The sequence below is a fragment of the Eurosta solidaginis genome, chromosome 2 (assembly GCF_040869045.1).
Source record: "Eurosta solidaginis isolate ZX-2024a chromosome 2, ASM4086904v1, whole genome shotgun sequence".
In the NCBI taxonomy this organism is placed as follows: domain Eukaryota; kingdom Metazoa; phylum Arthropoda; class Insecta; order Diptera; family Tephritidae; genus Eurosta; species Eurosta solidaginis.
In genome coordinates this window covers 181460077-181485653 of record NC_090320.1, presented here as the reverse complement: position 1 = coordinate 181485653, position 25577 = coordinate 181460077, and the positions used below count along the sequence as shown (strand labels likewise).

General features: G+C 37.7%; 1 protein-coding gene across 13 annotated transcripts in view; it reads left to right on the top strand.

Annotated features, from left to right (window-relative positions):
* LOC137240365 (uncharacterized) overlaps window positions 1–25577 on the top strand; it is a 259874-nt gene that overhangs the window by 218302 nt on the left and 15995 nt on the right. For all 13 annotated transcript variants that reach the window (XM_067766505.1, XM_067766507.1, XM_067766502.1 and 10 more), the window contains exon 4: window positions 23683–23894. In XM_067766505.1, the coding sequence (XP_067622606.1) occupies window positions 23683–23894 (212 nt within the window). The remainder of the gene's footprint in view (window positions 1–23682; window positions 23895–25577) is intronic.

Genomic DNA, 25577 nt, shown 5'->3' with positions numbered 1-25577 from the left:
AAGGAGGTAATTTTAAAGTTTTGCCAGCTGTAATTTGGCAGTCGTTGAAAATGATGAAATTTGGCAGGAACGTTACTCTCATTACTATATATGTTCTAAATTAGCAAAATCGGATGGCGAACACGCCCACTTAAAAGAAAACATTTTTCTAAGTCAAATTTTAAGGAAACATTTAATATCTTTACAGTATATAAGTAAATTATGTCGACATTCAACTCCAGTAAAGATATGTTTCAACACAATACAAAAATAAAAGAAAGTTTCAAAATGAGCGTGGCTCAGCCCTTTTTCATTTAATTTGTCTATGGGTTCACACCCCGCGCAAAGCAACATCAAAATTTTAGAAATAAGGTTTTTCAATTAGAAGAAAATTTTTCTAAGCGGGGTCGCCCCTCGGCAGTGTTTGGCTAGCGCTCCGAGTGTATTTCTGTCATGAAAAGCTCTCAGTGAAAACTCATCTGCCTTGCAGATGCCGTTCGGAGTCGGCATAAAACATGTAGGTCCCGTCCGGCCAATTTGTAGGGAAAATCAAGAGGAGCACGACGCAAATTGGAAGAGAAGCTCGGCCTTAGATCTCTTCGGAGGTTATTGCGCCTTACATTTATTTATTTATTTAAGACCATAGCTTCTATGACGATGACTGTTTTTTGCGAAAATGGGCGAAATCGGTTGAAGCCACGCCCAGTTTTTATACACATTCGACCGTCTGTCCTTCCGCTCACTCGTTGACACGATTACTTGAGTAAAACCCGGTATATCTTTACTAAAATTAGTTCACGTACTTTATCTTGGTATTAAAAATGGCCGCAATCCGACTATGACCACGCCCACTTTTTCGATATCGAAAAATTAAAAAAATGCCATAATTCTATACCAAATACGAAAAAAGGGATGAAACATGGTGATTGGATTGGTTTTTTGAAGCAAAATATAACTTTAGAAAAAATTTTGTAAAATGGGTGTGACACCTACCATATTAAGTAGAAGAAAATGAAAAGTTCTGCAGGGCGAAATCAAAAGTCCTTGGAATCATGGCAGGAACACTGTTCGTGGTATTATATATATAAATAAATTAGCGGTACCCGACATATGATGTTCTGTGTCACCCTGCTCCACATTTTGGCCGATATCTCGTAAACGTCTTCACATATACAACTAAGAGCCACTCCCTTTTAAAACCCTCATTAATACCTTTAATTTGATACCCATAACGTACAAACACATTATAGAGTCACCCCTGGTCCACCCTTATGGCGATATCTCGAAAAGGCGTCCACCTATAGAACTAAGGCCCACTCACTTTTAAAATACTCATTATCACCTTTCGTGTCATGCAACCCATTCCAGGTTTATCCTAGGTTCATTTTCCTTCATGGTGATTTTCCCTTATTTTGTCTTCAAAGCTCTCAGCTAAGTATGTAATGTTCGGTTACACCCGAACTTAGCCTTCCTTATTTGTTATACCCAGCTGTACTTGTACACATATGTATAAAACTTTGATTGCATAAGGTTGGTTGTACTGGTATAAAGGAATCAATATAGATATAGACTTCCATATATCAAAATCATCAGTATCGAAAAAAAATTTGATTGAGCCATGTCCATCCGTCCGTCCGTCCAGCTGTCCGTTAACACGATAACTTCAGTAAGTATTGAAATATCTTCACCAAATTTGGTACATGAGCTTATCTGGACCCAGAATAGATTGGTATTGAAAATGAGCGAAATCGGATGATAACCACGCCCACTTTTTATATATATAACATTTTGGAAAACACAATAAACCTAATTATTTAGTAAATAATACACCTAGATGGTTTGACGTGTGGACTGATATTGAGACTCTTGATACAAATTTGAAAAAAAAAATTTAAAACGGGCGTGGCACCGCCACTTGGGATAAAATCAATTTTACAAATATTATTAATCATAAATCAAAAATCGCAAAACCTATCGTAACATAATTTGGCAGAGAGGTTGCCTTTACTATAAGCCATGATTTGAAGAAAAATTAAGGAAATCGGTTAAGGACCACGCCCACTTTTATATAAAAGATTTTTAAAAGGGTCGTGGATGAATAAAATAAGCTATATCTTTGCAAAAAAGAGCTTTACATCAATGGTATTTCATTTCCCAAGTGAATTTATAACAATAAATAGGAAAAACTACAAATTTTAAAAAATGGGCATGGCACCGCCCCTTTATGACTAAGCAATTTTCTATGTTTCGGGAGCCATAACTCGAAGAAAAATTAACGGATCGTAATAAAATTGGGTACACAAATGTTCCCTATAGGAGGCAATATTTCTAGAAAAAATGGACCAGATCGGCTAAAGACCGCGCCCACTTTTATAGAAAAGATTTTTAAAAGGACCAGATTGTTTAAGGATCGATTAAATCGCCTTCTTTTATATAAAAGATTTTGTAAAATTGCGTAGATGCAGATTATAAGCTATTTCTACACTCAAAAAAAGTGATCATCAAGGCGATGCCATTTAGGCATCAATGTGCAATTTTTGCATATCTTTTTTCGTCATCAATGATCTTATGTTATTGACATTTTCGAAATATTAGTTTGATAGTTGTATTTGTCAAGTTAATAGACTACATACAAATGTAATGCGTTTTATAATCAATCTAGTATTAAATGTTATCATAATGAAACTAGGAAATTTATACAGGCACCATTTTGATACATTTTAAGGGCGAAACAAATATTTTCCATGGGCAAATCAATATTCAAGATACAAAATTGATACTTTTAATTATACTTTTTATAATATTTATCGTTGCATTGATACCACGAAAATGATACCGTTTATAGTTTCATTTTTGCACATCGTGTATAAAAATGATAGTGATACTTTTTTTGGAGTGTAGTAAAAGTTTGAAAATTTCGTTAATAACCCTGCCCATTTTGTTTATAATTATTTGTTTCATCCTAAATCCCCTGCTCCACCAAATAGATTTACTGAAAGTAATAGCATCTTATATTTATGTCCCCGCCAATACAATAAGTGTCCAACGCCTATATTGTATAAACAGATTCTATGGTAAACATTTAGGCCAATATCCCCAAACCTAAGTGGGTTTTTGAAACAATAACCCTCCCATATTGATACCTTCTTCAATACCTTTTGATTGATATCCACATTGTCACCTTAACTCACAAGACATTTTTCGAAACTGCGTTTTTCACAGATTTGATATGAGTGCTATTTAAAGACGAAATATAGATAAAAGCTTCATAAAAAACCTTTAATTGCCGACTAAAGAAAGTTTGAGAGTTAGAAATGAGTCGGTTAAAAACTATATCATTTAAAAATCCAAAATTTTATTGATATTGAACAATGAAATTATATTATACAATATTAAAATGGAAAAAAGTCGAATCACAACTAGTCCTTCCCTTCCTTATTAATAGGAACAGGAAATATTTTCAGTAAAAATGGACTAAATCGGTTAAATCGCCTTCTTTTATATAAAAGATTTTGTAAAAGTGCGTAGATGCAGGTAATAGGCTATTTCTAGTAAAATTTGGAAAATTTCTTTAATATCCCTGCCCTTTTTTTTTGTAATAACACTTTTCAGTACAATGGCACTTGTGTGTTTATATTTGTTGTTCTGTTATATCTTTATTTTAAAATAAACGGTAGGGAAATCCACATATCTAAAAGAAACTTGCATTATTACCCGCTCAAGGTCATTGGTGTTAGCCTCTGTATCCTTTTGGCTTCTTTTAAACGGAAATTAGTTCAGAATCATATGTTTAAGTACACAAAACAAACAACAACAGCATTTCAAGTGTACAGCTGGGTATGTAATGTTCGTTTTCACACGAACTTAGACTTCCTTTCTTCTTTTAAACTATAATTATTTTTCACTTTTTAGTTTCATATACTATACAAGCGCATTTTTTAGTTTTTTCTTTTAAATTATATTTATATGTTTGTTAAGCGGCAGTTACCCACCGACGTGTGCCGTACGTACGGACGTTTGTCGTACGAAACACGTTTGACCGAACCCTCAAGCCCGTAGGGATCAATGTGTGCGTCTGTGTACATGTACATAACATATTTGTGTGTGTATTGTTTACAGATAAGCACTGTTGCCATTGGCCAGTTTGCATGCATGCTTATGGAAACATCATTTTATTTTTGATGTTGTAAAAGGCTGGAATTAATATTAAATAAATATAAATAGATTGCATATTTATAATCTGCACTTTTACATAATTATTTCGAATTATTTTCACAATTTTTTAAACTTTAATTAGGTTTTTTTGCATAAACCTGCAAACGGTCAAAAATTAGCGCACAAAAGTTTACTAGGCAACTCTGTCTAGTGAGAGAGCGATCAGCTGACACGTTCTTACGGAAAAAATCAAAATTGTTTTGATTTCTACGTTCCGGGCTACGTACGTACGAGCGCTGCACGTCGGTGAGTTTTCGTTTAAATTGCACATTCATAAGATAGGTCGTGTCAGCTGACGCGTTTTTTCTACGTACGTTCGTGGGTAACTGCCGCTTAACACTCCTTTGTGCGCCTATCCCAGAGAGCTACAAACAAACATATATACCAGGGGTCGCCAAAATTCAAACTGTGGCTGTGTGAGTAAAACTAAAATCATCTTATTGGTAGTGGTTTAGTTGTTGATGAAAAATCAATGAGGTAGGACGTATGCACGCATGTTTGTTAACACACAAAAAGTAATTCGTAAATATGCCATATAAATACTACTTTATTGCTTGAGTCTAAGGCAAGGTGCACACGAGATTACGCGTCATAGACGCTTACAAGATATTTTATGTAGCTACAATTCATCTACGTTTCAAGATCTGCATACGTAGCTACTTCCAAGCTACAAAAAGAAAAATATTTCTAAAAAAATTAAACAAATTAGTAAATGCTGTATAATTGCCATTATACAAAAGTTTATTGTGTATAAAATTAAAAAGGAAAGTTTTCACTATATATTTATAGCAACAGAAGCGCGGTACACAATTTTGCAAACGAAAAATTGTAAACAAACATCTTTTTCTTGCTCTTTTCTAGGCGTATTTACGCCTAGTGACCAACATTGCTGTACGCCTAGCTACATGAAACTTTCATGCTTTGTCGCTTTCATGCAGCTGACGCCTCGTACGCAGCTCTCCATTCAAGTATATGTGTTCGACATTAAAGCGTATAGACCAGAGCCGGCCACACAAATGCTAAAACAATTGCATAAGTGTGTATAAAAATTGAGTACAACTCCCCACAGTGTGCTAAAAGAAAATGTGGACTGTGAAAAGGGACTAATCCTGACTATATTTGCTTATATCCGTATAACTAAGAACGCGGAGGTCGAGGTAGACAGTTAAAACTTTTTTATAAACGAAGGTATGTTTTTTCTTCAAGGCAAAATTTATTTAAAAAAATTCACTTTTTCATTAAGAAAGAACAATAAAACAAAGTAAATGTAAAGATAGAAATATATATTTTCAAACCATAAAGTTAATTATAAAAAAAAAAATTTATAAAAATTAATAAAACAAAGTAGAACGCATAAAAAGTTACTTATATTAAAATGTCAATATTTATTACATCGTATATTTATTTGGCTCGTACAAAGAACTATAAGACAATGTAAAAGTAAAAATGTTTTCACACTATTAAGTTTTAAAAAATTGTGTGTTCAAAGGAACTTAATAATACTAACTAAAATGTATTAAAAGTCACTTTAAAATTGCAGCATATTGTTTTTATTATGTGCCCAAAAAGTAGCATGGACTTTTCCTTTTGCATTCATTGCGGAAAAAATCAAAATTGTTTTGATTTCTACGTTCCGGGCTACGTACGTACGAGCGCTGCACGTCGGTGAGTTTTCGTTTAAATTGCACATTCATAAGATAGGTCGTGTCAGCTGACGCGTTTTTTCTACGTACGTTCGTGGGTAACTGCCGCTTAACACTCCTTTGTGCGCCTATCCCAGAGAGCTACAAACAAACATATATACCAGGGGTCGCCAAAATTCAAACTGTGGCTGTGTGAGTAAAACTAAAATCATCTTATTGGTAGTGGTTTAGTTGTTGATGAAAAATCAATGAGGTAGGACGTATGCACGCATGTTTGTTAACACACAAAAAGTAATTCGTAAATATGCCATATAAATACTACTTTATTGCTTGAGTCTAAGGCAAGGTGCACACGAGATTACGCGTCATAGACGCTTACAAGATATTTTATGTAGCTACAATTCATCTACGTTTCAAGATCTGCATACGTAGCTACTTCCAAGCTACAAAAAGAAAAATATTTCTAAAAAAATTAAACAAATTAGTAAATGCTGTATAATTGCCATTATACAAAAGTTTATTGTGTATAAAATTAAAAAGGAAAGTTTTCACTATATATTTATAGCAACAGAAGCGCGGTACACAATTTTGCAAACGAAAAATTGTAAACAAACATCTTTTTCTTGCTCTTTTCTAGGCGTATTTACGCCTAGCGACCAACATTGCTGTACGCCTAGCTACATGAAACTTTCATGCTTTGTCGCTTTCATGCAGCTGACGCCTCGTACGCAGCTCTCCATTCAAGTATATGTGTTCGACATTAAAGCGTATAGACCAGAGCCGGCCACACAAATACTAAAACAATTGCATAAGTGTGTATAAAAATTGAGTACAACTCCCCACAGTGTGCTAAAAGAAAATGTGGACTGTGAAAAGGGACTAATCCTGACTATATTTGCTTATATCCGTATAACTAAGAACGCGGAGGTCGAGGTAGACAGTTAAAACTTTTTTATAAACGAAGGTATGTTTTTTCTTCAAGGCAAAATTTATTTAAAAAAATTCACTTTTTCATTAAGAAAGAACAATAAAACAAAGTAAATGTAAAGATAGAAATATATATTTTCAAACCATAAAGTTAATTATAAAAAAAAAAAATTTATAAAAATTAATAAAACAAAGTAGAACGCATAAAAAGTTACTTATATTAAAATGTCAATATTTATTACATCGTATATTTATTTGGCTCGTACAAAGAACTATAAGACAATGTAAAAGTAAAAATGTTTTCACACTATTAAGTTTTAAAAAATTGTGTGTTCAAAGGAACTTAATAATACTAACTAAAATGTATTAAAAGTCACTTTAAAATTGCAGCATATTGTTTTTATTATGTGCCCAAAAAGTAGCATGGACTTTTCCTTTTGCATTCACTGTTGATTTTAGTGAGTGACAAGCGAAAGCAAACGATCGTGATAACACATCGTTAGTGTCGGTGTGAAAATACGAACTCAAGGCCGCGGTACAATGACACTTTTCATATAGATGCGTTTAACACAACCTTATGCATACCAATAGCATCGCTACAATCAAACCAAGATGTTGCGTTTGTAAATATGAAGGAACTTCAGACTTGGCAATTGAAGTTGATTACGCTTTGCCCACTCACATACAAAATTTCGCGAAGCACTGTTGTAAACATTCTCCCTATACAACAAAAATACTTGCTAGCATATTTTGTGTAGTATTCGATTGCTATATTGCAGTCTTTAATTGTGAAAAATGTTAGAAAATTTAACCACCAGTGGGAAAAATAATTTCACTTGCAAAGTGTGCCAACACCCTTAGCCAAAGCAAATGTCAAATTCTTCTTCTTATGATTTGCTTGGAACAAAATTGGGGAGTTGGCTCAATATCAGATGGCGCCAGTGTCGCTCATTCTACCATTCTCTATAAAAATAAGTGCAATCTACTCATAATGCATAATCATGTGTTAAAATCATCTATATGAAAAACTGCTTATGTGTCGAGCTATCAAATTGCACAATGTGCAATTTTGACCGGCTTTGTACTAAAATGTAAACATTTTCCCACTTGGTAAATTACCCAGTAAAATAACAAGAAAGCTGTGAGCAGCCTAAGCCATTTTTGCCAAGGTTTAACATATTTACGCTCCACTGGAGTGAAATTATATGCTATGACCATGAATCACTTCTGAACCATAAAAGATGTATACATATGTAAGTATTTTATGGAATTTGAAACTTCTAGCCGTTAAAATGGGCAGAAATGGGTTACATACAATTTTTTTCAGACAACAATATGTGCAATACACGAAAGCATATGGTGAAGTTGGAAGCTACAATCCGATAAATTGAGGAAGATATGGCAAAAATCCTCTTTTCTGAAAAATCGGTTGTATGGGCGATATATGATTTAGTGTTTCGATCCGGCGGGTTCCAACAAATGTCTAATCGGACACCTAAATATACCCACTCACCAAATTTTATCAAGATATCTCAAAAATTGAGGGACAATTTGCGTTCAAACAGACAGACTGACAGACCGACAGATCCTGATAATTTCAGTACACTTACTGGTGGGTCTATCTCTTCTCATTCAATTACTTACAATTTTTAGATTCGTAACACACTTAATATACCATTTCATTTTCATGAAAGGAGTAGGTTAGGTTAGGTTACGTTCAGGTGGCTGCCGTCCACATCGGAGCGGCACACTTAGGCCTTTATAGGCCCATTGTGAAACCACACGGGATTTGTTCCTACTCTCCTAATCAGACCACTTCGTGGAGTTTGTGTCAGATCTGCAAGAAACATCTTGCCCATGAAACGTTGCCTTGAGTTTTGCCGTGGGGCTTCCATCATGATGCTTCCACGTAGCTCCCGCTTCCATCAGTAGAGCCTCCTTTATCTTGAGCTTGCAGGTGGAATGCCCAACCTCTTCCAGGATGGCGAAAGTGGAAGGGAGGTATCCTTTCTTGCAAGCTCATCCGCCATCTCATTACCTGGTATGCCCTTATGTCCCGGCACCCATACCAGATGCAGAGTAAACTATTCAGCCATCACGTTAAGTGATCTGCGAAAGCCTACTACAGTTTCAGAATTAGCTGTGACAGAATCAAGGGCTTGCAGTGCTGCTTGACTGTCCGAGAAAATATAAATGTGCTTCTGAGAGACTGCCTTCTCCCTAAGGAAGCCCGGCCTGAAATACGCTACAGTGATCCGGAAGGCGAAACGATCTTTGTATCTCCAATCGTTCCGAATAGACACCCCTTCCTACCCTTTTATCCAGTTTAGATCCATCTGTGTAGATCCAAATGCTGTTAGTGGGCCAATCAGGGTCATTCACCCACTGTTCCCTCTCAGGGATTAATATCTCGTATCCCTTGTTAAAGTTGGTATGTGGTTTGCAGAAATCTGTCCATTCTGGTATGCAGAATCTGCCGAGAATTTCAGTATGTTTGCAGTGCGACCATGTGGTCAGTTTCCTCAGACCGATAGCTGCACATGCTGCATATTTAATGCCTACTATATCTATGGGTAGTAGGTTCAGTATTACATTCATAGCTCCGTTGGCGTGGTGCGAATGGCTCCGCTTATGCATAGTAGTGCAGATCTTTGCACCTTTTGAAGAGCAAGAACCGTCGAGGATTTATTCAGGGCGGGCCACCATACCGCCACCCCGTATAGCAATATTGGCCTAACTATGGCCGTGTATATCCAATGTACTATCATAGGGGACATACCCCATTTCCGTCCAATTGCCCCTTTACGTGTGTAGAGGACAACCGTGGCATTACGGACACGTTCCGTGGTGTTTTATGTCCAGTTCAATTTCTTATCAAGTGTGAGCCCTAGATAGTTGGCGGACTCGCTCAACTTAAGCACTGTGTTTGCTAGCACTGGAGTTGAGAGACGTGGTATCTTATACCTCCTCGTAAAGAGCACCAGCTCCGTTTTATTTGGGTTCACGTTCAGACCATTATCAGCGGCCCATACTTCTACCCTTCTTAGTTCCACCTGCATCATATCGCAGAGATTTTTTGGGAACTTCCCACTTATCACCAGGGCAATGTCGTCAGCATACGCTACAGCTTTACAGCCCCTCTCCTCCTCCATGTCGCTTAGCAGCTGATTCACCGCCAAGACCCACAGTAGAGGGGATAGAACTCCACCTCGGCGAGTTCCCCTACTGACGAACCTGCTCTCCGATACCCCTGCAAGATCTGCCTGTACTACCCTGCATATCAGCAATTTGTGCACAAGCTCCACCAGCTGAGATTCGATGCCCAGCTCAGTCAGTACCTTAATAATTGAGTCGGGTTTGATGCTATTGAACGCTCCTTCTATGTCTAGGAAGGCTGCCAGGCAGTATTCTTTGAAGTAGAACGATCTCTCTATGCACGATGTAATTTCGTGCAACGCCGTTTCCGTTGATTTACCCTTCATATAGGCGTGTTGTGCTTCAGAGAGTTGGTCATTCACTGCCTCCGTGATATATGTTTCCATTAGCCTCTCCATCACCTTTAGTTGAAACGAAGATAGGCTGATGGGTCTGAAGTATTTAGGTTTCGCGTGGCACGCTTTGCTTGCCTTGGGAATATATAACACTTTAGATCCTTTCCATATACGTGGGATGTGGTGCCACGACACCTCCTATTATAGCGTATAGCTATGAAAGGTGTAAAAAGTTAAGTTCCCCTTCAATCTGAAACATGTTGTATTCATATGTAAGTAGAATATGCCCGCGGTTGTTTAACCGGTCGTAAAGGCGGCTATAACACCATGATTTAACCCAATCCATGAGTAGTGTATTACTCGAAAGAAGCAATGTGGACGCGGCGTATCACTTGTGCCACCCTATCACGGTCATTATTAACAAGTAAGGAAGGCTAAGTTCGGGTGTAACCGAACATTACATACTCAGCTGAGAGCTTTGGAGATAAAATAAGGAAAAATCACCACGTAGGAAAATTAACCTAGGGTAACCCTGGAATGTATTTGTATGACATGGGTATCAAATGGAAGGTATTAAAGAGTATTTTAAAAGGGAGTCGGCCACAGTTCTAAAGGTGGACCAGGGGTGACTCTAGAATGTGTTTGTACGATATGGGTATGAAATGAATGGTGTTAATGAGTATTTTAAAGGGAGTGGGCCTTAGTTCTATATGTGGACGCTTTTTCCAGATATCGCCATATAGGTGGACCAGGGGTGACTCTATAATGTGTTTGTACGATATGGGTATCAATTTAAAGGTATTAATGAGGGTTTTAAAAGGAAGTGGCCCTTAGTTGTATATGTGAAGGCGTTTTCGAGATATCGACCAGAATGTGGACCAGGGTGACCCAGAACATCATCTGTCGGGTACCGCTAATTTATTTATATATGTAATACCACGAACAGTATTCCTGCCAAGATTCCAAGGGCTTTTGATTGCGCCCTGCAGAACTTTTTCATTTTTTTCTACTTCATATGGGTGTCACACCCATTTTACAAAATTTTCTATAAAGTTATTTTTTGCGTCAATAAACCAATCAAATTACCATATTTCCATCCCTTTTTTCATATTTGTATAGAATTATGGCATTTTTTTCATTTTTCGTAATTTTCGATTTCGAAAAAGTGGGCGCGGTTATTGTCGGATTTCGGCCATTTTTTCGTACCAAGATAAAGTGAGTTCAGATAAGTACGCGAACTGAGTTTAGATATATCGGTTTTTGCTCAAGTTATCGTTTTAACGGCCGAGCGAAAGGACAGACTGTCGGCTGTGTATAAAAACTGGGCGTGGCTTCAACCGATTTCGCCCATTTTCACAGAAAACGGTTACCGTCATAGAGTCTATGTCTCTACGAAGGATTGGTACATATTTGTTCGACTTATGGCATTAAAAGTAGTCTAGAAAAAACTAAATGAAAAAGGGCGGAACCACGCCCATTTTGAAATTTTCTTTTATTTTTGTATTTTGATGCACCATGTCATTACTGGAGTTGAATGTTGACATAATTTACTTTTATACAGTAAAGATATTCAATTTTTTGTTAAAATTTGGCTTTTATAATTTTCTTTTTTTTAAAGTGGGCGTGTTCTTGATCCGATTTTTCTAATTTATATTTAGCACATACATATATAGTAATAGTAGTAACGTTCCTGCCAAATTTCATCATGATATCCTCAATGACTGCCGAATTACAACTTGCAAAACTTTTAAATTCCCTTCTTTTAAAAGTGGGCGGTGCCACGCCCATTGCCCAAAATTTTACTAATTTTCTATTCTGCGTCATAAGGTCAACCCTCCTACCAAGTTTCATCGCTTTATCCGTCTTTGGCAATGAATTATCGCATTTTTTAGGTTTTTCGAAATTTTCGATATCGAAAAAGTGGGCGTGGTTATAGTCCGATATCGTTCATTTTAAATAGCGATCTGAGATGAGTGCCCAGGAACCTACATACCAAATTTCATCAAGATACCTCAAAATTTACTCAAGTTATCGTGTTAACGGACAGACGGACGGACGGACATGGCTCAATAAAATTTTTTTTCGATACTGATGATTTTGATATATGGAAGTCTATATCTATCTCGATTCCTTTATACCTGTACAACCAACCGTTATCCAATCAAAGTTAATATACTCTGTGAGCTCTGCTCAACTGAGTATAAAAACTGTACTCTAGGGCAGCAGGAAAAGCAGTTGTGATCTGTTTACTCTGTATCATAGATACTTGTATGCTCATATCCTGGCCTTGCATTCGGCTCACTAGCGGATGAATCGCGGGACGAGTTAACTTTTAGACAAGACAATAAAGCATACCCAATGGAGCTATGCAGAATCTTCGGAGTAATGCAGTCTCTTCCGCTCTCGAAGTTGACAACAATGTATTCTCATCGGAGTAATGTGGTCTCTTCGTTAGAAAGTTGGCAATAAATTTCGCTCTTGAAGGCTAATATCAACAAGTTCTGAGCAGCCTCTTTACCTATTCCAAGCCATGCATACATTTTTCAATTGATTCTGCCATCAACCATCCCCAGTTGCGCGGAGATACCTGATTAATAAATATTTGGTAAACCAGATGCCTATCGTTGGTGGATAAGTTATGTTAGGTTGAACTGGCCGGTCCATGAGGACCTCACTTAGACTTAATGAGTCCGTAGTCTTACAGGTTTGTTCAACGACCAAACTGAAAATTATCAAAACCAGGACTTATGCTATAAAATAACTATGTCTTCTTGGCAAATACTAGAAGCCTTCGAGGACCTATGCCACTTGCTGCTTCTAGGCCTGACATCCGTGCCACTCCTAATCGCTGGAATCTTAGCCTGGCAAGTGCAGGGCTCGAGCACAAAACGTCGATCGTTTCCTCCTCCAACCCGCAGTTTCTACATCTGCTATCACTGGCCAAGCCTAATTTAAAGGCATGTGTCGCCAGAAGGCAGATTCCAGTCAGAATACCCGTCATGAGTCTACAGCCCTCTGTTTTTAATGATATGAGCCACTTGTTTAGTCTAAGGTTGTAAAACCTACACATTATCTTGGACGCTTTGCAGCCCAACGCTTCGTTCCAGATCTTTCCCGCTTGGTCCATAATATGCACCTGTCGCCTTCTCTTAATCTCTTTATGGAGCAATCTTTGTGGGATGCGCCCTTTTGAGCTAGTTCATCCACTTTTTTATTTCCTTCTATACCCATATGCTCTGGGACCCAATATAGATGTGTGCTTCTCCCTGTCCCGATTCTTTCCAGGGATTGCTTACACTATAACACACTTGTATATGCTGTACTATGCAAGATTATTGCTTTAATTGCTGCTTGGCTGTCAACATAAAAGTTGACTCGGCTGCAGAGAAAGCTATTTTCTTCCAGGAATGCTTTGGTTACGGCTGCTCCTCCCGCGTGAAAAACGCTACAGTGATCTGACATTCCGGATCCGCACAGTATACAGCAGATCCCACTTTTTCCACTACTTTGGAGCCATTGATATACACTTGTATCGCTTCGTCCTCTATTTGGGCACCTTGATAGCTGCATACTCCCTTTATCTTTTTAGATATTTTGTGCAAGCGTAGGCTTGGTCCAATTTGGTACCTTGTACCTCTTCGTAATAATGTATAACAATTGATAATTCAAAGAGTTGGGTATGTGCTCAATCTTCTTCTGGAAGTGTTTGAAACTGCGTTAGGTTATGCAGAGCGGTGGCAACGAATTTTGTGCAAATGTAATGAGTAGCTAGGATTTTATGTCGTAGAGGTGAACAGACATTTTGATTCGATGTGACGTAAAGGTTGTAATCACATCCCTTAATTGTGATGCAGGTTATTCCTGGTGCTCAGATAAGGTTGCTCACAACCATTAATTCTGGATTTGTTTCTTGGCCAAAGGATTAAAACATGAGGGAGCAAATTATTTACGCTTAGATTTGAATTTGGGTATTGGTACTAATGGTGGAGTTGCCGTGCAATCGGATGCCATTATACATAAAATGAAAAGGTATTAGATAGGCCATCTTACTTAGGTTAGACCTTGTGATTGATAAACCGATTATAAGCTTATTTAGTACCAAAGATCGTGCACTGAAATGTTTGGCAGCGAGCATAGCGTCTTCGTTGTGTGTATGACACCTTGGGATTGAGCCATATGTGTCAGGTTTTCACGTTAAGTATACATATAATTAGTCTTTGTTTTCCATGGTATAACATTTTTGGACTTATTGGGGGATTTCTGAAGTTTCATAAAGTTTGTCGTTTTGCTAGCAGCGTTGCCATGTAAAGCAAAATTGTAGTATTTCGGGATGGGAGTTTCTTTCAGGATGAAAACATAACAGCCATAGGAAACAATATTAATATGCTTTACTACGATTTATGTTCATAGATATCTATAGAAAATACAGCAAAACATGCAATTTTACTTTAAAAACAAGTAAGGAAGGCTAAGTTCGGGTGTAACCAACATTACATACTCAGTTGAGAGCTGTGGATACAAAGTAAGGGAAAATCACCATGTTGTAAAAGGAATCTAGGGTAACCCTGGAATGTGTTTGTATGAAATGTGTATCAAATGGAAGGTACTAAAGAGTGTTTTAAGAGGAAGTGGGCCATAGTTCTATAGATGGACGCCATTTAGGGATATCGCCACTAAGGTGGACCAGGCCTGACTCTAGAATTTCTTTGTACGATATGGGTATCAAATGAAAGGTATTAATGAGTATTTTAAAAGGGCGTGGGCCTAAGTTCTATAGATGGACGCCTTTTCGAGATATCGCCATAAAGATGGACCAGGGGTGACTCTAGAATTTGTTCGTACGATATGAGTATCAAATGAAAGGTGTTAATGAGTATCTTAAGAGGGCGTGGGCCTTAGTTCTATATGTGGACGCCTTTTCGAGATATCGCCATAAAGGTGGACCAGGGGTGACTCTAGAATTTGTTTGTACTATATGGGTATCAAACGAAAGGTGTTAATAAGTGTTTTAAAAGGGAGTGGGCCTTAGTTCTATGGGTGGACGCCTTTTCGGGATATCGCCATAAACGTGGACCAGGGGTGACTCTAGAATGCGTTTGTACAATATGGGTATCAAATGAAAGGTGTTAATGAGTATTTTAAAAGGGTGTGGGCCTTAGTTCTTTAGGTGGACGCCTTTTCGAGATATCGCCATGAAGGTGGACCAGGGGTGACTCTAGAATTTGTTTGTACGATATGGGTATCAAATGAAAGGTGTTAATGAGTATTTTAAAAGGGCGTGGGCCTTAGTTCTATAGGTGGACGCCGTTTCGAGCTATCGCCATAATAGAATTTGTTTGTTCGATATGGGTATCAAATGAAAGGGGTTAATGAACATTGTAAAAGGGAGTGGGCCTTAGTTCAATAGGTGGACGCCTTTTCGAGATATCGCCATAAAGGTGGACCAGGGGTGACTCTAGAATATGTTTGTACGATATGGGTATCAAATGAAAGGTGTTAATGAGTATTTTAAAAGGGCGTGGGGCTTAGTTCTATAGGTGGACGCCTTTTCGATATATCGCCATAAAGGTGGACGAGGGGTGAATCTAGAATGTGTTTGTACGATATGGGTATCAAATGTAAGGTGTTAATGAGTATTTTAAAATGGCGTGGGGCTTAGTTCTATAGGTGGACGCCTTTTCGATATATCGCCATAAAGTTGGACCAGGGGTGACTCTAGAATTTGTTTGTACGATATGGGTAGCAAATTAAAGGTATTAATGAGGCTTTTAAAAGGGAGTGGTGGTAGTTGTATATGTGAAGCGTTTTCCAGATATCGATCAAAATATGGATCAGGGTGACCCAGAACATCATCTGTTGGATACCGCTAATTTATTTATATATATAATACCACGAAGAGTATTCCTGCCAATATTTCAAGGGTTTTTTATTTCGCCCTGCAGAACTTTTTCATTTCATTCTACTTTATATGGTAGGTGTCACACCCATTTTAAAAAGTTTTTTTCTAAAGTTATATTTTGCGTCAATAAACCAATCCAGATTACCATGTTTCCATCCCTTTTTTCGTATTTGGTATATAATTATCGTATCTTTTTCATTTTTCGTAATTTTCGATTTAGAAAAAGTGGGCGTGGTCATAGTCGGATTTCGGCCATTTTTTACACCAATACAAAGTGAGTTCAGATAAGTACGTGAACTGAGTTTAGTAAATTATGAATTTTTTTTTTTTTTTTTTTTTTTTTTTTTTTTTTTTTGGCGACCTTTTATTTTTAAATATGTATATATAGCTGGCTTTAGGTCCGTGTTTTATAATTGAAGAATTAAAAAATACCCTTTGATTCTTCTTTTAAATCGATATATTTCGATTGCTCAACGGCAATCATCTTCAGGATTGTATGTAGCAACTAACAAAAATAATAAAAATAACAATAAACAAATTTTGCATTTTACATTTCACATAAATACATACTTTTATTAACACGTCTTCTTTGTCCGACGTGGAGTATGGTACTGTTTTTTAGTGAGCAGGTGTTTGTAGATATGTGCGCTGTGATCTACGTCGCTCTTATAGTTCAGTCGTGTGTTAGTCGGAATATTAATAATGTGTAACATTTCTAGTGTGAAGCGTTTGTTATAGTGTTGTTCCTGTTGCAGTATTTTAGTCTCATCAAAGTTTGGTGTGTGGCCGCTGTCTGCACAGTGGGCCATGAGTGCTGTTTTTTGATTATTAACTTGATGGCAAAATTTAAAATCAGACTTATGCTGTGAAATTCTCGTTTTGAGTTTGGACTTTGTAGTACCTATATATATATTATTGCACGTTTCATCGCTATTGCCTTTACATGGTATCTTGTAAACTACATTATTTTTTTCCATTATTGGTATTTTCGATTTTGTTTTGTTAAATATGTTTTTTAAAGTGTTCGTAGGTTTATGCGCAATTTTTGTAGTTTCTTTATCATAGCAGTCAGATTTTGCTAAACGTTCTGATAGCCGCGGTACATAAGCCACCGACTTGAAAATAATGGGTTTATCGGGAGTTTTTGGTCTATTTAAATTTTTGGTTTTTCTTAATAAAGTTTTTATGGTTTTTTCGGAAAATCATTGTTTCTTAGTAATGTGAAAATTTCTTTTTTAACTTCTTTGTGGTATACTTCATCTGAAGTCTGCAACATTTTCCGTATACAGCCCTTTGCTGTATTCATAATCATTGTTTTCGGATGTTTTGAATTAAAGTTTATAATTCGTCCTGATGCTGTAGGCTGAGTTTAGTAAAGATATATCGATTTTTGCTCAAGTTATCGTGTTAACGGCCGAGCGGAAGGACAGACGGTCGACTGTGTATAAAAACTGGGCGTGGCTTCAACCGATTTCGCCCTTTTTCACAGAAATAAGTTATCGTCCCAGAATCTATGCCCCTGCCAAATTTCACAAGGATTGGTAAATTTTTGTTCGACTTATGGCATTAAAAGTATCCTAGACAAATTAAATGAAAAAGGGTGGAGCCACGCCCATTTTGAAATTTTCTTTTATTTTAGCATTTTGTTGCACCATATCATTACTGGAGTTGAATGTTGACATAATTTACTTATATACTGTAAAGATATTAAATTTTTTTTTAAAATTTGACTTAAAAAAATTCTTTTTTTAAAAATTGGGCGTGATCGTTCTCCGATTTTGCTAATTTTTATTAAGCATACATACAGTAATAGGAGTAACGTTCCTGCCAAATTTCATCATGATATCTTCAACGAATGCCAAATTACAGCTTGCAAATTTTTAAATTACCTTCCTTTTAAAGTGGGCGATGCCACGCCCATTGTCCAAAATTTTACTAATTTTTTATTCTGCGTCATAAGTTCAACTCACCTACCAAGTTTCATCGTTTTATCCGTCTTTGGTAATGACTTATCGCACTTTTTCGGTTTTTCGAAATTTTCGATATCGAAAAAAAGGGGCGTGGTTATAGTCCGATATTGTTCATTTTAAATAGCGATCTGAGATGAGTGCTCAGGGACCTATATACCAAATTTCATCAAGATACCTCAAAATTTACTCAAATTATCGTGTTAACGGACGGACGGATGGACGGACATGGCTCAATAAAATTTTTTTTCGATCCTGATGATTTTGATATATGGCGATTCCTTTATCTATATCTATCGCGATTCCTTTATACCTGTACAACCAACCGTTATCCAATCAAAGTTAATATACTCTGTGAGCTCTGCTCAACTGAGTATAAAAACGGAAAAAACTTAATTAGGTACGAAAACTTATGTTATAGTATAACTCTATCCTCTCGGAAAATGCTAGAAGTTTTCTAGGGCCTAGCTTAATTGCTGCTTCGAGATCTGATAACTCTGCCACACCTAATAGTTGTAGCTTTGTCCACGCAAGCGCAGAACACGAACACAGAACTCCTCAGCCGTCTCTTCATGCAGCTCGCACTTTCTACATCTGCTGTGACTGGCGAGGCCTAACTTATAAGCATGTAGTGGCAGGAGAAGGCAGTGCCCAGTTAGTGTGCCCATCGTGAGGTGAATTTTTTGCAACTTATTTTACCCAGTATAATGTCTACATATATGCACCTTTTTTTAGTTAAAATATATCTTCCAAATGCGTGCAAGTATTAACAATAATAATGTTATTGCACTTCACGTCATCAGTGCTACCAAAAGGTAGTGGTGTAAGTTATAAGTACACCATCGGCTCTTACGTCAAACATCTTCATTAATAATTTTTGAGTGATAGTCATGTCCAATTTGGAGGATTTTATTAGCACTTTTATGTTATCTTTTGATATATATCCCATATTTTGAAACATAAAGTCGTCTACAGCAAAGCGATTTAGCAATAATTTCATGATATGTGGGACATCAGGAAACATAAAAATTAGTTTGGAACTGTCAGAAGGATGTATGAAGAAAAGGTTAATCCCGTTTGCATTTTTTCAGGACGAAGATTCTGTAACAACCGTATAGCGAATTACGTGCAGTTCATGTATAATTAGATTAGTATTTGCTGTTATCTTCGTATCAAAATTATAAAATACTGAATGCTTCCAATTCCAATGCAATAATCCCCCTGTGGGTTAGGGGTTAGAATATGCCCACGGTAGGTATACCGGTCGTAAAAGGCGACCATAATACCATGGGTACCCAATCCATGAGTAAGGTGTTTTACTCGAAAGGTAGCAGGGTGGACGCGGTGTATCAGCCTGTGGGACCCTAGGCAAGGTCTTTATAAAAAGTGCTACCGCGGGAGCAGGAGAAGCCAGTGTGATCTGGTGCACTGCATCGAACGATGCTTTGTACTCAGGTCTCACCTCCTGTCCTGGGATGGCCCCCTTGTGGGAGCATCGCGGTGGCTGTGGTTTCAAACAGAGTTCACTTATGACACACGCTCTGAGTAGACTTGTTTTCCCTTGGGGACCCAAGACCCACATCCCTTAAATTGTGACAAAATGCTGTACAAAAGTCGACGAAAGATGGTGAAAGAGCGCATGTCTATCGTCAGCCAAAAAGCAATCGATAATTGTACGAGTGGGCCGGTGCTCATCTCGTCTTTTGAGATGTTTTGAGGCTGCTTTAGACTGCGCAAGCGAATAGAAGGCGTTCGCTGTGTGGATGGCCACACCCTATATGTGGCAAGATTTGACGTTGTCAAATCACTGCAGTGTGGCGGACTGCAGTGCAAAGATGTTGCTGGGGCAGGTACTCGGTACTTACAGGTCTGTGAGCGGAAAAGGTTGGCCACATCCCTTAATTGTGGTAGGAGTGTATTTGGAGGCAAATCGGTGCATAATTGTTGTGTAATTGAGTGGAAATTGGAGCGAAATTAGTAGCGAAAATGGAAGCCAATAGAAGACGATATGGCACACAATGTTTGTCAACGTAGTGTGGCCTCAAGCGATGTCGAGGGGCATTGTTGAGGCGGGCACTCGGCACTCACAGGTCTGTGTGCGGAAAAGGTTGGTCACATCCCTTGATTTAAATTGTGATGGTGTTTGGTGTTGAAGACGGCGCATAATTGGATGCCAAGCTCACTTTGTTTGTCAACGTAGTGCGGCCCTTTAAGCAACATCTAAGCAAAACCAAGCGCCGCCAAATATCTCAATCTGGTTAACTTGTTAACCAGATACCGAGATATCAAAATCAATGAAAGAGGGATAGTCCTCCTCGGCCAAACCAAGGCTGGTTGACTTGAACACCCCAGCTCACCGCATTGGTACCAACTTGTTGGGCCGAAGATCAACGGACATTGATCTGTGTTTTACACCGGAGGTAAGTCTTCACGACAGGGACTCCCGTAATACACGTTCTTTCGTCCAATGCAATAACCGCTCACTAGCGACCTGACATTTTGCTATGGAGACAAAATAATGTAATTTTTCTAATCAAATGCACCCAATTCAAATGTACGCATCTAGTTTTTTCTTTTTTATTTAAAACCAGCAGACCCGGCAGAAGTTTCTCTATCCTAGCTTTGATCTATCTGCATAAATTTTAAGTAGTCTTCCCCTCTCTCCCCTTATCCTTATCTTTTTACTCACTCTTTCCTTTTTACTAATCTCTTTCTCCTTTCCTCTTTTCTCTTCTCTCTAGTTATTCTTGTTCTTCTCCATCCTAGTCCCAGTCCCACTCCCACTTCCACTACCACTCCCACTCCCACTCCCAGTCCCAGTCCCACTCGGTCCTTGCCCCACTTCCCGAAAACAAGTGTCATAAATATTAATCTAGGCAAAGGGCTACCTATATGCCAAATTCCAGGTAAATCGAACCAAGAACAGGATTTCTTGGAAAAGATCGGTCCCTGGTTCTCTTCCCGGAAAAAATATCGTAAATACTAATCTAGGCGAAGGGCTACGTATAAACCATATTTCAGGAAAATCGAAACGTGAATAGAATGTGTCCCTGGTCCAGTTCCCGGAAAGAAACTGCAAAAGAACGCTATCCTATCTTTCAAGCAGAATCAAACTGCACACGGTGTACAAATTGGATTGAAATCGATTAAGTAGCTTAGGCGTCTATGGCGGACAAACAATGTTACACGAAATTTATATGTATTGAGATTACAACTGATCACCGTGGTGTGATGGTAGCGTGCTCCGCCTACCACGGTGCAGATCCTGTGCTCACGCTCCGGGAAAAGCAATGTGAAAATTTTAGAAGTAGTTTTTTCAATTAGAAAAAAATTGTTTAGGCGGGGTCGCCCCTCAGCAGTGTTTGGCAAACACTCCGAGTGTATTTCTGCCACGAAAAGTTCTCAATGAAAACTCATCTGACTTGCAGATGCCGTTCGGAGTCGGCATAAAACGAGTTTGTCGCGTCCCGCCAATTTGTAAGAAAAATTAAAAGGAGCATGACGCAAATTGGAAGAGAAGCTCGGCCTAAAATTTTGTCGGGAGTAATCTCGCCTTCATTTACTTATGTTTATGATTACAATTGGGACTGTTATGTTGGTACTCTCAAAAGCCTTTTGGTCTGTTTTTTGGTACGAAGAAAAATATGTGAGCGTCAGCATGAGGAAAAATTTAAATTTATATCACTTTTTGGCATATACGAAATGGAGAAATGTTGCATATACGAAACGGGTTTAACAACAGATATAAAAACAGCCGTGCTGCCACCTTGTATGGTTCCGCCATGGTACTGCTCACTTAATTTGTTTTTGTTCTCTAATTGTAATTTTTCCAAGCAAGCGGAAATAATTTAGAATTTATATAATAAAAAAGGCCCAATATTAATTGTACCGAAGAGTTTCGTCTCTCGATGAGACAATGAAACAGAATTTTCAGGCGAGATTTGTCGACATGTACTCGACCTTTAAGCAAAGCAACTCGCCATTGTTCATTAATCCCAGATGATAATTTTTGATGCTGATAAAACTTTGGCCTTTGCTGAGTTTTTTGCAATATTACATGACTTTTCTTCAATATTAATGCTGAATGAGCTGTACTATTAGGCCGTGTCATTCCTAACCTGAATAATAAACTACCGCACATGAGGTAACACATGCATTCAATCAAGAGTAAAGCTTGATTATGTATCTTCTCATTAATCGAAAGGTCGGGATTTCTGGAACTGACACGAATTTGATGTAAAGTACCTTCTGAAATATTATCCTTGTATTTGTGCCGCAGTTTCATAGGAAAGCATGTCAAAATAACGATGTCCGAAATAATGTGCATATGCAGAGACAATAGCTTCGTCGATTGTCGTATCTCAATAGAAATCGATTTCTTGTAAATTGAGTTCTTCACATGCAGCACGTTATGTTGGGAATGTTGTACCATCAACAGTGCGAAGTGGCTCAAATGATGCAGGTTTACTATCAACAACCACAAATAAAAACATTCATCATTGGATGAAATATATATATTCCAGGCATGCTTAACCAACGAAACGATATCATTTCGTTACGATAATCAACGTTAATAAACGAAACGAAGTCATTTCGTTTCGTTTATTAACGTTAAGAACGCCAAATTAACGTTAATTTGACGAAGTCATTTCGTTTCGTTTATTAACGTTGATTATCGTAACGAAATGATATCGTTTCGTTGGTTAATCATGCCTGATATATACGACCAACATTGCAAAGTGTCTTGAACGTTTTGGAAATAAGTGGTGAATATGGAACAATCCAACTGTTGTCCACAACGAAACCACTTCCTTTCACTTTTGTTGTGATAGTTCGGCTGTTATCATCGAATGATCGACGCTACAACGGATATCCATCGTTTCAAGCGGCGGTCTCCGCCGTTAATTTCCGTGAATATCTGGCACACTGACGTCGAACATGCAAGGTGACTGTATTTTGACGAAGATAAACTGTATAGAGAGCTGCTAAAATTACATATGGATGATACCAAAATGTAAATTTTGGAACTTAGTAAGGCATACTACATAGCATATATAGATGTCGTAAGTTTACTAAAGTAAGCACAAGAGTAAAGACACTGTATACACTCATTGACTCTAAGTTTAGTGTTTTCTTTACTAAATTCGCAATTGACGGACAAAAGGAATCTTTGTGACGAGGAAAATATGACGCACATTCTGATTGTGCACTTTAATTTTTTTTTAACGTGCCTTGATTTTTTTCAACATTTGTCAGACACCATGAATGTTAAACTTTTGAAAGAAATTGCTATTCAACCGAAATTTAAATTTTGATTTGAATATGTCTGTACTCTGAAGATTTGACTATAGGATAATGCGAGAAGTTTTTTCTGAATATTATAATTTATAATGTAAAAACTACGTTGAATGCGGATAATAACATGAATGTGTGAATCGTGTATTATTTTCCTCTTGCGCTTTTAAACAAGCCAATTGCCCCTTTAACATTCCCTTTAGATCTTGTTATCATAGACTGAATAAAAAAATAAAAACTTAAAAAAAATATCATAAATTTTTCAGCTTTGGCCGGTGAACATGTTAAACAAATCCTCAGCGAAGCAACATGTAGAATTCCGCAAAGACGCGTTGAGCGCATACAACAGGATCCATCAAAAGTTTACATGCCTCACTGCACGGTCCTTTATCGTTGCACCGATGAAGCTGGTTGTTGTCGTAGTAATCGTCAAACATGTGCACCAAAACAGATAAGGAATATTGATTTGTATTTTTATGTAAGTAAAAACTATACGTTATTTTAACTCGTTTCATTTTTGTAAGGTAAAATCACAGACCATTTAATAAGGCTAAGCTTGAACTGAATATTTAGAAATCTGCCAATCCTTCTTATATCCATTTGGTCCCATATATTTAGGTTTGTTCCGCTGGTTCCGTACACACCAAGCCGCACAAGACATCACTTAGGCTTGCTAACCGTCCTTCGCTCGGGAGGACAGTCTTCCCTTACCAAAAAACGTCTACCCAATATACTCAAAAGCCTCATTGAAATACAGCTTATTGTTTTAAGTTGACAACTTATAAAACTACTTTGAGTATACACATTCATGTGGCAACGTTGAAATTTGTGCACGAGACTTGTCAATCCAGGGATGTACCTTAACGTTAAGCTAATCGTTTATCATAAAATTTCCACCGTTTCCGTTGAAACACTTCGAAATATTATCGATAAAGAAATTATCAAGATAAATTGTATCTCGTTTTTAACCGAAACGAAAAGCTTTCGTTAACGTTAAAAACGTTAACAAAAACGTTAAAAACGTTAACAAAAACGTGATACTTTATGTTTGAATTGTGCTGGCATATATAGGCATGGTGAAGCCGTAAGGTGGTAACAGCGAGAGAACATACACACAAACTCCATGTAATTTGTTTGTGTAATTCGCCGTGGTAATGTCAAAAATACTCTGAGAAATGTTCGTACTGTCAAAATTCGTGAGAAAAGTTGCAATCAGCTTGGCTAATGCTTTCACCTTTAATGACTCCGCCATCAATCAGCTTTGCCAGCATAGTTTGAAATTAATAATCAACATAAACGATTTGATTTCGTTTTGATATGGTAGAAAACGAAACAAAATCAAACTTTGTTTCGTTTATTAACGTTAATTATCGTAACGAAATGATATCGGTTCGTTGGTTAAGCATGCCTGTGTCAAACAGCCTGTGTCAGCAGAGCAGCTGATTTCTTCTTTTTTTAATTAAACGTTTTTATTTAGCTTGACTTGACAGGCCGCCCGCACGGCCGTTGTGAACGAATTTTGTAATTAAAATTTATGTGACTTCCCGATAAGCTACAAGCTTGAAACTTGGAATATAGTTCAGAACCCGATGACAATGCAATAATAAGGAAAAAACTCCGTATTTGTGGTCCGATTTGGATCATGTTTCGAATATATAATACATACATGAATAGAATGGCGGCCACCGTGGTGTGATGGTAGCATGCTCCGCCTATCACACCATATGCCCTGGGTTCCCACCCCGGGCAAAGCAACATCAAAATTTTAGAAATAAGGTTTTTCAATTAGAAGAAAATTTTTCTAAGCGGGGTCGCCCCTCGGCAATGATTTTGCAAGCGCTCCGGGTGTATTTCTGCCATGAAAAGCTCTCAGTGAAAACTCATCTGCCTTGCAGATGCCGTTCGGAGTCGGCATAAAACATGTAAGTCCCGTCCGGCCAATTCGTAGGGAAAAGCAAGAAGAGCACGACGCAAATTGGAAGAGAAGCTCAGCTTAAGATCTCTTCGGAGGTTATCGCGCCTAGAAAGAAACCTATGAAGAAAAATCGCCGCGAGGTGGCGCAAGGATCGAGGTATTCAAAAAAATCGTATTTGTGGCCCTATTTGGCTCATATTTGGAACACATAATTCATACATGAATAGAAAACGGCCTGTGAAAAAA